Raw genomic sequence first — 12,777 nt, forward strand, 5'->3', positions numbered from 1 at the left:
GATGCTGCAAGCCCTTCCCATCGGTTTAGCTTTTGACTTTTCTTTCGACCACTTTGGATTTTCCGTTTTCCAATTTTTTTCCCAAAATTTATGCATCACTGTTTTATTTATTGCTTTGCTGTAATGTATCATCTAACTCTAAAATATTTAAAGGTGCTTTGTACTCGCGTGGTTTTAGGTAGTGGGCGTTGCCCATGTTTGTGTTGAAGTGTGTTTACCTCTGTTATTTGTTAATAAAATAAGATTAAGGTGTATGTGACTTGTTCGTTATTTCCACGTAACCACATGGAACTCCAGTCTAGAATATGGGTTGCTTTGTTCGTCGTCTTGTCCACTCCTCCTAAAATATAGCAGGGCAGTATCTATTGATTACCAACTTTGTCTTCAAAAATTTAAGTTGTGTATGGTTATTTAGTCAATACAAGACTCCTCCGAGGGCCTGAGGGGTTGAGACCTAGGAGGTGGCTGAAAATGCAAGAATATGTAAATATCTAGATGAGAAGGTGAACAAATCCAATGATTTAACTAATTTAGATATGAGATCATAGGATGTACCGTTAAAACCTTGAGTACTGTGATAACCAATAATATTATGTAGAACTTATATCGTATTTATAATGCAAAACAAAACTTATTCCTGAACGTCTAAATATCGTCCTTTTTCAGAAGAGAAAAATGTCAAGAGTGGAAGACTTGCCCGAAAACGTGAGTAAACTATCGAACATCATTATGACATATTTGATATCAGAAAGTGAAAAACTCTGATAACATGGTGATACAGTTTGTATCGCTTTGGGAGGAAAATGGTAGACGGTACTTAAGAAGAAAATTATTTTGGTAATTTCAAAATTAGCTGAAGGAATTTGCATTCTGGTAAAAGGTAAGGTCATTAGCATATTACACAACCCTGCAACGGTATTCAGCGCAATGAATTACACTACCGAAGGCATCCAACCCAATCACATTATCACAATGATAAGCGTTATCCAGAGAGTAGCAGACCAAAAAGATTTTAAAAGAATTGTACGCTTAAAATGTTTACAATGTTAAATGATCAGACATGATCTAAATTTCGATTGACCATTGGCTACAAAGATCAGCTTGGATCTGCAGTGAGATATAAGGGAATGCATGTCAGCTTATGTTTGTATATTGCGCAGCTTCCAAGAATTAGTAGTATCAGAGATAATTATCAACAAAATTGGATTGAAATAGTCATAAACAATGAAAAATATTTTGTCCTTTAAATATGTTTACTTTTTGGATATTCCCAGCAAAGTTGGACGTTAAGTAAACAACAGGCTTACATACCCTAAGTCAATTACTTTGATGTTCAGATGCAGTGTAACAGCTTTGCATGATCATCATGATCATTTTAATATACCTATTACGACTTTTCAATTGCAAGGATGTCTAGAATAATGTTCAACCTTGATGATTAATTTATTCACAGTCACTTTACATAGGTTTTGTGATATTTCATTGATATTTTGCCTTGCAGCACATCGACAGTCTCGAGAATAAAGAGTGTACTGACATCGAGTTAGATCATGACAATGACACACCAGATGTAAGGAATACTGAAACGTTCATTAATGATAAGTGATCTACCTCATTCAAAATATAAAATTTTGGAGAAGAGGAGAAGAAGGGTTATCTGAGCATTAATGATCATGTAATGAATGTATCAATATGATAATTATGTCTTTCAGACGAAAATTCAATTTTTTGTGTGTTCATTAGTTAAAACATAATTATTTGATCAAATGAAAGAGTCAAAGGTACACTTCCAGAGAGCAATACAGCAAAGTAAAATTAGGCCTTTTGTGTTTTACTTTTATTGCTACGTGTCGTGTTTGCTGAAAAGATAACAAAAATCAGTGAAAAGTCTATTGATTTAATGTGCTCCAAGTGCAGATTTTTTTTTTTAATCAATTAACGAATTCAGAATGTTTTGATGGTATATTATCGTTTGTCTTCATTGCGTTTAAATCAAATATAATGATAAAACACTAAAATCTATAATTAACCGATTAACGGATGACGACGACACAATTAGAAACCGAAACTGGTTCTTTCTAATATTACACTTGTTTCTAACAAATAAGTTTTTTACATCTGTGCATTGCGTTCATTTTCACATTTCCTATGATGAAAATCCGCTCCGCATTATTTACAATTTCCTTACATATATTCTTTTCGTAAAAAGCAGTCTCGGAAGTATAGCCAATGGTCCATTTTCAGTTTGCTCTGCACAATATGAATGCATGAAATATTTAAATTCTTATAAAATTGTTAAAACACACAATGGAAATTAAGAAACTCAAAGACTGGCCGATGGCTTCGTCTTCCAGAAAAAAATATTATGAGATGTTCTTTTTTTTTAATTTTTGTCTTTCCGATAGAATTCTGAAAAGGATGAAGAAAGAGAGGAAAAAAAGCAAGAGCTGAAGGCAGTTCTTTTTGAATTGGCAACGACTACTACCATCCATGGTATAGGAAATATTGTGAGCGCAAACAAGACGTACAAAAGGCTGTTATGGCTCAGCCTGTGGTTGTTAACATTTGTGGGATACTGTTTCCAGTTGTCACAGATTTATATAACGTTTACATCTACGCAAAAGACGACAACAATGGATTTGAAGTTTGGAGTGTTGAAATTCCCAGGTGTAACTTTTTGTAATCTCAATCCGGTGAAGAAAATGTTTTTAACGGAAACATCCGATGACATGCAGTTATTTCTGACTATACCAGAGGTTGCGGTACGTTGTTTTCATAGATATATTATAAATTATCGTTGCCAACGAATGTCAGTTTCATGTGATACAGCCGAAGGATTGCACGAACGAAAACATTACAATAATAATGTCTTGTTTAATACGTGAAGCTTAAAAACTGAACTGGTTCCATATGAACAAAGACCAAATTCAAAAAATAATGTTTAAGCGATAAAGTTGATATAGTTATCATGTAAAACTTAAAATAACTTAAAGATAAAAACAATAATTACTTCTAACGCACTAAGCATCACTAGTCTGTTTCATTATCTGTTTAGATGAGATATTATTCGACACCTATTGATATCGAGATCGACAGAAATCATCCTAGATTTAAATTCCTCGATAGATTTGAGAAACATGGATTTAATACAGAAGGCTGGGATGTACTGAGTTACATTCCGACAGATCCATTGCAAACCAGAGATTTATTTATTAAGAGTGAAATCAGTAAAATGAACAGGTAAGTAATGAATAGTAAAAATAACACAGTGTTGTTTATTACAAATATTATACGTTGATAAAGGGTTTTTTCACCGATGAAGGCACTAATTAAAACCTCGCAGATTATACATGTATATGCATTATCGATATCTGAAATGCACATTGCATATTACTTAAGAAGTAGCAGGACAGTTGATTTATTTGTAACATTTTCCCAGAAAATTTCGTTTTTAGCGAGCTGCGTTTAAATTCCTTATTTGGCGATTTCGTCCCTAAACCCAAAAGGGGGTTATACATTGTTTGTGCAAAAAGTAAGTCTCATGCATCAATGGAGGATCCAGGTAATATTACTTTATATTATCTATGAACTGAAGAATAGAATGTATCTATATTTCCCCTATCGTGTCATGTCCTGGGTGGTAAGAGAGAAGATTGGAGGAATAAAATTTTGATTCTCACATATATTTGGTATATCGCCACTGCTCCTGGGATTACTTACTCATTTCATACAAAAATTATTCCCCCGATTTTCCCTGCATAAAGAAGCTGTGCATTCATCTCAACAGTTGAAGGAAGATATTTAACATGCTGCGCATTTTAGCGCTTGTCACTCAATTCCAGTTTGGACCAGACCATCCTTTTTCAACAAAATTGCTTCCCCCCTTCCTCCGTAAATCCTCCATGAGAAATGATCCTGTCCCAATTACGTCAACAAATAACTTCATCTTACAGGAGAAAGGGGATTTTCACAATTCCATTTTTTTACTTTATCCTTACAGTATTGCAGAAGAAAGATGTTAAGAATCACCCGTTTACCTGCCTCCATTTTGCATGTTTTCAATCCCTTTCTTCAATTTTAAACATGTAATTAACTCTTGTAAAAGCATAATAATGAAAAAAAAATCCTATTTCATTTTACAGGAGTACAATAGAAAAAATAGGCCACAACATTGACGATATGTTGCTCCATTGTTCTTTCAACGGTGACTCGTGTAACTCAAGGTTTGATCCTAATGCAAGCACTGATATCAAGTGTTCACAAATATATGTGTTACCAAAGAATGTGTATTATGTCGTTATGTATGTAAACAGACATGTTTTTGAGTATCATTACTAGCACGAACACATGGAGTCGGTAGATCTTAGCTTGGCTTTGAAATTAATAATAAGAATATATTCAAGAAATATTCTATCATATTGATATCACAAGGCTCACCACAGGCTTTTTTCTTAATATCACCTTCCATATACGTACACTTATACAACATTTAATCATTTCAATGTCGTACAGAGAATATTGAATACATAATATGTTAATTATTTTTAAAGTGTTGTTGTTTACAGTTTGTTCACACCAGTAAGCAGTACTCGTTATGGGAACTGTTATACTCTCCAGACTGATGACCTTGTCAGCACAGTACCTGGACCTCCTTACGGTAATACATATCACCCCTTCATATTCACATACATATATCTGTGTAATAATTGGTTTATTATTACAAAGGCATAACATTATACTAAGATTTATTGCTAAATATGTTTTACTTACAATGATGTATCCGACATACTTCCGTTTAGACGTATTCCGCAATGCGTTGTTGTGTGTCTTTATGAGTTAGAAAACCACATGTAGTTATAGATTAAATGCCTACCTTGTTATATGTAAACCTAAAACCCAAACGGTCACCTCAGTAATAAACACTATTTACGTGTCTAAGACAGGAAGAAAAATGCACTTACATCATTGTTTAATATATCTGATTGTGGATCTTATATACATGTAATTTAAAGTTCGCAGTGATCCCAAACTATCATTACATACAGAGATAAAGATATAGAGATATAGATAAATATAGAGATATAGAGACCGAAACTTTCAATATTCGAGGATGCTGATATATTTGCGATTGGTATAAACAATTCCAGTGCACTAAAAAGTGTACATTTCAGGATTTGTCTACGAGCAGTTAGCAATGGTCTATTATCATAAAAAAAAAAATTTTGAGAGGAGGCGCATTTTAGCTGTTTGAATAAGTATTATACAATAAGTCACACTCTACTGCGATGCAATCTAGCCATACGAACGTTTCGGAAAGCAAAATAAAAAAAAAATCAATTGAGAATTAAATACCGATAGCTAATCATCATATAATCATGTACAGGTTTGACTCTAATGCTGGATTTGGAGACATATGAATATGTAAGTCCGTCCAGCAGCGGAAATGGAATCAAACTTGTGATTCATGAGCCAGGCGCATACCCTTTTGTTGAGGAACAAGGAGTGAACGTAGCACCAGGTCGATCATCAATAGGTTTAAATCGTGTATGTAAATTATATTTTTATTATATGAGGAAATAAAATGTTAACTATTGTCATAATGATAAAACTTATCCATTTTCCTTCATAACATCAAATCAAAGCATTCTTTCTGACAGGAAGTTTTCATTTCTGGTTCGCTATACATCCTAATCTTAATCAGTATTTACAATATTGAATCCTGTCATAGAATTGCTTCCAATCTCTGATTAATTACATGTTTATTTACAGATAGAAATTCAGCGATTGAAACCTCCGCAGGGAAATTGTGATTATCACAATGGTTATGACGACAAGTACGGAATAAAATATTCAAAAATGGTAGTATCCTTAATTTCTAACGTTTGATATAATACTGCTTTTAGTTCTAGCTTATGACGAAATTTTTTATTATAGATATTACATATTACTTCGACTTCTGTATATATTTTGGAGGTTATTTCCATTGCTTACTGATATTTAGAGGTTAATATATCGCCATTTTCATATCAAGCCCGATACCTAAGACAGTCCTTTGGCTGATGTCAAGACGAGGGCTAATAACGGGTGTGATGTAAAAATAGTCATATAATAACCATTTTATCTCTTTAATTTTCAACATTAATTTAAATACATTTTTCAAGTTGACTTTTATTTGAAAAACCTTGATTAAAATACATATACTTCACTATCAGAATCCGACTGAATAATAGGTACTCTCTTTCGAACATGTAAGAAGAATCTTGTCAAACATCTTCCTGATTCAGATGTAATTATGTCTTCCTTATTCCGGATTTTAGTAAAAGACTGCTGTAATTCAACGAGGATGCAAGGATCGAACCCTGTTTTCCTTGTGTTTTCCTTTCGCATAATATTAATATGTTTTTCAGTATCAACATTAAGGCTTAACAATTAATTTTCCTTAATCAAATTTTCCAAGTTTGAAATTCTAGACGCAAGGTTCTCTGAAACCACTGCTCCTTCTGCTGACGCTGTTTATCAACAAACACAGACGGCAATTGATGCGTTGACTATTAGATGAAACGAGCCAAATCCAGAAAAAAATCCGTATGATGTCCGAGGACAAAATATGATTAAGTCATGGTCCGGGGCGTGATATGAGTTTTTGTGGATTTCACTCACATCGTATATACAAAGACATCTAATAAAGAGACACAAGATAAATGTTATTATCTTCTTACCTCACATACATCCTAACCTATTTTCTAAGTGACCATATAGTTATTAATTGGGGTTAATTACATCTCGGTTATTTCATCAGTATATTTGAAGACGGCATTCATGCATGAAATGTCATACAGTAACTGTTCAATGCACATATGGCCTACAAAACACACACAACTGAAAACACTTCTTTACTTACTTAGGACACTTGATATTGCAAATAATGTTTTTTCTAAGAAAAAAGCTTTCTGGCTTGAAAAAAGTAAGATTAACATTCAGTGGTATTTATCAATTTTTCTGTTAATGGTACATGCAAGATCCAGATAATACAGTCTGCAATATTTCACATGATCGTAGGAGAAGACAAAAACTTGTGTCCCCGCAGAATCGAGGGCTTTCTTCCTGTCTTCTACCAAAGAGGCAATGAAGAGACCAAGAAAGATCCGCTGTCCCCATGGCAATATTTGATCTGAATTTTTTTTATGTGTTATTCTCTTGTATGTCTCTTGTACAATCATCATACGTAATTTTGCAATGCAATAAAATATTATGATCCATCATTTTTGTTTAGGCATGTGAGCAACTTTGTCAAGTCAATCTCACAAAGGACATATGTGACTGTGTGCCAACGATGGTATCTATTGATCAGTCTAGTGTTACCGATTCTTCCAGTTACTGCGGATTGTTAGACAGTACGTTGGTAAAAATATAATCAATAATCAAACAAAATAAACATTCTAGATGACAAACACCCAAGCAATGTGTGATGAAAGACTAGAATTGCGACAATATATATCAAGTCATATCACGTCATATCACGTCATATCAAGTTATATCCACTCGAAATATTCCTGTTTGTGAGCAATTTATGTATTAAACATTATATTTAATGGGGTCTGAATTATTGGCAGGAATGATACAAATATCTGAAGAACTCTGACTGAAATGATTTTTGTAAAATCTTTGTAGACGTTTAAAATATCGCACTATATTTATGTAAATAAGTTATTCGTAACCTCAGATGGCATTACATTATCTAATTGATGAGAATATATAATATGGCCTTGCAATATAAATCAGCGGGAATATTCTTCAGTATATATTACTTTTTACATTTTAAAATCTCCAAGAATCTGTTTAATATTTGCTCGAAATATAACTGACTTTTAACATTTGTTTAGTTCCTTGTGCCATCCTTGTCAGACAAGCCCAGGTCAAAGGTGATTTGCACTGTCCCTGCACCAACCCGTGTTTGTACGTAATATAAATCAAATGATTTATATTTTCTTCAAAATCTTTTTAATTTAATTGATATTAAATAAATCTTGTATGTAATGGTAACACTTACAATGCTCAGATATTATTACATTGTATATAACATCATCTTTATCTTAAAAATGCTAAATGTAATCGTGATGTTCTTCTAGAACGGATGAACCCAAAAATATCAATGTTAACTGGAAAACAGCAAGCAAAAACAAAGGCTTTTCACCTATGTGGTCGAATATCATCACCCTTAGCTTCTTCATTACTGATGAGAAGTTGTTGTAACATTTACACATACTTGACTTCTATGACCGACCATTAAAGTGAGTAAAGATCATTAAGTTGAGCAACGTTATCAAGTATGCCACAGTCCAATAGTATGACCTTGGTTATTGGAAAGAAGTCTGTAAAAAAATAACACCTTTCAAATTCATTCTTTTAACAAAAATTGGGCGTTGACTTTTGGAGAAAAGGGTTCCTTATGTAAAGTTTTTTAAGTAGGTCTACAGAACATATCCAAAGATGAATTTGATCTTGATGTTACTTTTCAATGATGTCGAAAAACTTAAAAGTAAAATTGGGAAGACTTTTTGGGGATAATGTTACATTATATTAGAGTGACATAACATTCATACTGTAAGGAGAAAATATCAAAAACTGCATGCGATGGCTTCTCCTCGAAACCAGATACAGTCTTGCAAGGAAAATGTGGTAAACCTTTGACCTACATGTGAGGATTTGAATTTGACTTGCTTGATAATAATGCGATGTTACTATTATCTAAAAATGTGATATAATGCATGGATGTTGTTTAATAAACAGGTATGAAAAGCCTCTGGTAGATCTTACTTGGATTTTTCTATTTATTGAAAATATTGGAGTGACATATTCAAATCAGGATCAACATTATACTTGATATATTATGGACATATTTATCACAGACCAATAGATTAAAAAGTCACAAGACGACTTGGAAAAATAATGAAAGAAAAAGCAAGCATTCAAGACTATGTTCTCACCTGATAGTAACTATAGAATACAGGTATATCATAAGATAACATATTGGGTAAAAATATAGTTTTTATAAAACATATATATTATATAATATTATATTTCAGTGAAGCCAGCATAATTGTTATGATTTCAACATCAGAATGTGACGAATGTAATACCTTTATATTCACAGAGAAAATAAATACAGCAAGACCATTTCAAGTCACAGCTGGCCTAGACAGGAGTACCTGGTTAGTATTGGATACCCCAGATTAATTAATACTCATTGCTTTCGGTTTCTTAATCCTGAAATACAGATACTGATACTTAAGCTAAATTCTATTCAGAAATGGTAGAAATCTTTTCTTCAATGCCTAATCAGTTACCGATATCACGTTGAATTTCCTTCTATGTATATTCTTTTATATAAATTAATATGTTTCGTTCTTTTGTTAAACATGTGAATACCACAATAACGACAATTATAGAACTGCATGATGAAAGCATTGTAACATTTTTCGTTGTATAAAACCACATGTATATTGTATAACTTGTGTTTAATAATTGATATTGTTTGGAATTGTTATGACTTTTGATTTCTTAAACAGACCCGCGAGATTATACCTTTGATTTGTGAAAATACGGAAAGAGCAAAGAAATTAGAAAACATAACTGGATACTCTTGCCTTGATATCACACTGAATATCGCACCAGCGGAATCTGTGGAACCGTATGTTTATGAGCTCACAATCAAACTACATGTTATAATTATTCTTTTAATTATTTTCTGCTATTCAATAAAAAAAGTTATTTCCGTTTTCTAAATTGATATGTAAATATTTAAGTATAGTCTGAGAGATTTCATTCTGAGTAGCTGTTTGATACACTTCACTTCCTTGTTTGGCTCTACTGTATCTAACTCTAACTTTTTAAAAGTGAAAATAACGGTAAACGCTCACTAGCATACTAATCCTGTCCTGGCTGTGTCTAAGGGTAAGACGCTTATCCTCAATGCATTTGAAAAACAAGGAACTGATCCTATGCAAGATGTCCAGTGCTTTTACAAGACAATAAAGACAATACCACCACAGATAAACCAGTCAAAACACGGCTCTGTCGAGAACTATTCCTCAGTTGTTAAACACCCTAAATACCTAATGTAAAAACTATCTTTATATATAAGTAGAATACTATTACACTTTTGTCACATATGAAAAATTTTGTGTTCAAGATCCGGTTTTTATCCCTAACTTCTTTAGAAAAACATTTTTCTTCATTTTTTTTTTAAATAAAAATTTGTCTTAAAACAGAAACGCTCTAATGAGATCTTAGGTCTGCCAGTGTGACAAAGGAAGGTCATTAACTTCTAAATCGAACTAAAGACTTGTAACCTTCTTTACCATCATCAATGCCTTTTATAACAACAACTCATTAAATGATTATTACAACAGACAGACAAAACATAAATAATAGTGATAAGATTAACTCCTGCTTTATTATATAATGATATATATCGGCGAAACGTTTAGGTTTTTAATGTGAACCAAACAAAAAATATATTCGCTTGTTACAGTATTCGACATTAAGGAGTTGACGGTCAATAATAACCTGATTCAGTGCTTCATTATCAAATTTGTTTTCGCTTTTGGAGGGCATTGAGCTTATAATCATTATTTGTTTGAATATCATTACAGGTTTAGGGACAACTTCGTGAAACTGGATATATACTTTGAGGACCTGAACTACGAACATATCGAGGAGGTCCCTTCATATGATGTAAGTGCTAGATTATTGATTTACTTAATTGACGGCTCTGAAGAGAAAAAAATATTTATCTCGCTACCAAATTATTGCTGCTTGTGCATGTTTTAACGTCGTAGCAAGCGCACAAAGGTCAAACAAAGACAATGTACGATGGGGTTGATTTCTTGATATTTCCACTTTTGAAAATAACCATTTCATTCGCATTTTTTAACGCCAGTTAAATATTATAGTATGGCGCTGTCCGTCCGTCTGAAACTTTTGTTTTCTCCCACAGTTTTCAACGATTTTATTTCAAATCTGAGACGCTTAATCAACATAACTTGAAGTTATTATATTTGGAAGAGTCACTGCCCTTGTTGATTTTTTAATATTTATCTTGAACGGAGATCGCTCTCATTTGCTTACCAATTTCTTTCAAACTGAATAGGCTTAGTCACCATGACATAGAGTTGTTTTCCTAAATGGCAGTTTGAATTTATTTAATTTAGCAATTTTGCTGTTTTATAGTAATCTTGGCAGGTTTTATCAGCTAAGTGTTGTTTTCCTACACAGCAGTATAATTAAGCAATTTCTGAAGGATTTCTTGCTCTATTTATGCATTTTATTTTTGTGTGGAAATGTCCTTTCTAAATTTTTTATCAATTTCTCTGTAACTAGGTAGGCAATAACATTAAAAGTAGACTTCACAATTTTGGGAACAGTTAATGCCTTTTGTTTTATTTCCTTCCAGACTTCTTTTTTATTTTCCATGCATTTCTCTTAAACATGGTATTCGCTATTTCCGTGTCAAAATTTCAGGAATATCAATTTCTCTCGGATATTGGCGGAGCGACAGGACTATTTATTGGAGCATCAGTTCTCAGTTTGGTTGAGGTGATTCAGATATTGGTGGAAGTGCTTAAGTATGCCGTGAACAGACTTCGGAAAAAGTAGCACCGTTTCCATTTGGATATGATGTTCCTGAAAACTATTTTTCATCTCTGTGAATCGTCATGATTCAGTAAGGACGATTTTTCATGTTAAATCTCGTCAATATTAAGTTTTCAAACAAATTAGAATTTGTATTTATCATAAGAAAATCCGTTTCATTTTATGATTAAAAATATTGGAATGTTTGTTATGTTCATTAATGTGTCTTGTAGGTCCCTGGTCACTGCTGCACTTCTCACCATGAGGACGTTACATTTCTTGAATTCCGTCAATGGTAGATTTATATATGATGTTATAAATAAATAATGAAATATAAACATACTTCATCATTGATAATCATCTTCTTTATCGTCGAAGTAGCAAAATATGATGATCATTCATTTATTACAGCAAGTTTCATTTCTCTTGTACATTGTAATTGTCTTCTTGTAAATGTATTTTTAGAGTTTAAAGTAAGACATGGTTTACATATAGGTATAGTGTTGTATTTCATATCGAAATGTTTAAAATAAAATGATTGATTTAAACCCAACAGAAAATATTTGTGCTTACTTGATCGTTTCTGTCACCTCAACCAATACATAAGTAAAGAAACGGTAACATCGGCATTGTGCAGCCTAAAATTTGGATGTATCAAATTCATACATGCCACTCATTTTGTATGCCTACCAGCTGTTCATGGCTGGTTGTATCGAATGTTATACTGCCAATTTTATATTGCGGCCGTACACGCAACCTTATGGAGTTTACATACACAAGAGTCAATGCTGATAACATTGAATACATTGGTTTCTTTTCTAAACCTATTCCGAACTAGTACTGTTGGTGATAATAGTTTAGTTTGGTATAAATAATTGATATATTACATTTTTATTCGTGATATATAAGAAGACGATGTAAGAAATGTTACATCATCTTTCTCCCAGTTTTGACCAATCAGAAAGATGCTTTCTCTTCATTGCATCGCGCAGTACTCTTGGGTAGCATATCAAATCCTTGCTGTGTACACTGCGGTCTCTTCACATACTTTGTTACAGTTTGTCAGCAATGACCAGAATAAAACTTCAAAACGGTGCTATTTTGTTGTCAATCATTAAGCGATCAATATGACATAACACTCCC

General features: G+C 32.7%; 1 protein-coding gene across 1 annotated transcript; it reads left to right on the plus strand.

The window, feature by feature from the left end:
* Positions 1-675: 675 nt before the first annotated feature.
* Positions 676-11,658, plus strand: LOC132546695 (degenerin-like protein unc-105). The gene is made up of 14 exons (XM_060210414.1): positions 676-705; positions 1,502-1,570; positions 2,406-2,762; positions 3,056-3,240; positions 4,143-4,223; positions 4,566-4,657; positions 5,384-5,544; positions 5,770-5,859; positions 7,274-7,394; positions 7,884-7,956; positions 9,155-9,212; positions 9,570-9,691; positions 10,656-10,737; positions 11,524-11,658. The coding sequence occupies exons 1-14, from the start codon at positions 676-678 to the stop codon at positions 11,656-11,658; spliced, it is 1,656 nt and encodes a 551-aa protein (XP_060066397.1).
* Positions 11,659-12,777: the final 1,119 nt, after the last annotated feature.

Source organism: Ylistrum balloti, unplaced genomic scaffold (genome assembly GCF_031769215.1).
Source record: "Ylistrum balloti isolate Yb309-2 unplaced genomic scaffold, AGI_CSIRO_Ybal_v1 Utg369908, whole genome shotgun sequence".
Lineage (NCBI taxonomy): Eukaryota > Metazoa > Mollusca > Bivalvia > Pectinida > Pectinidae > Ylistrum > Ylistrum balloti.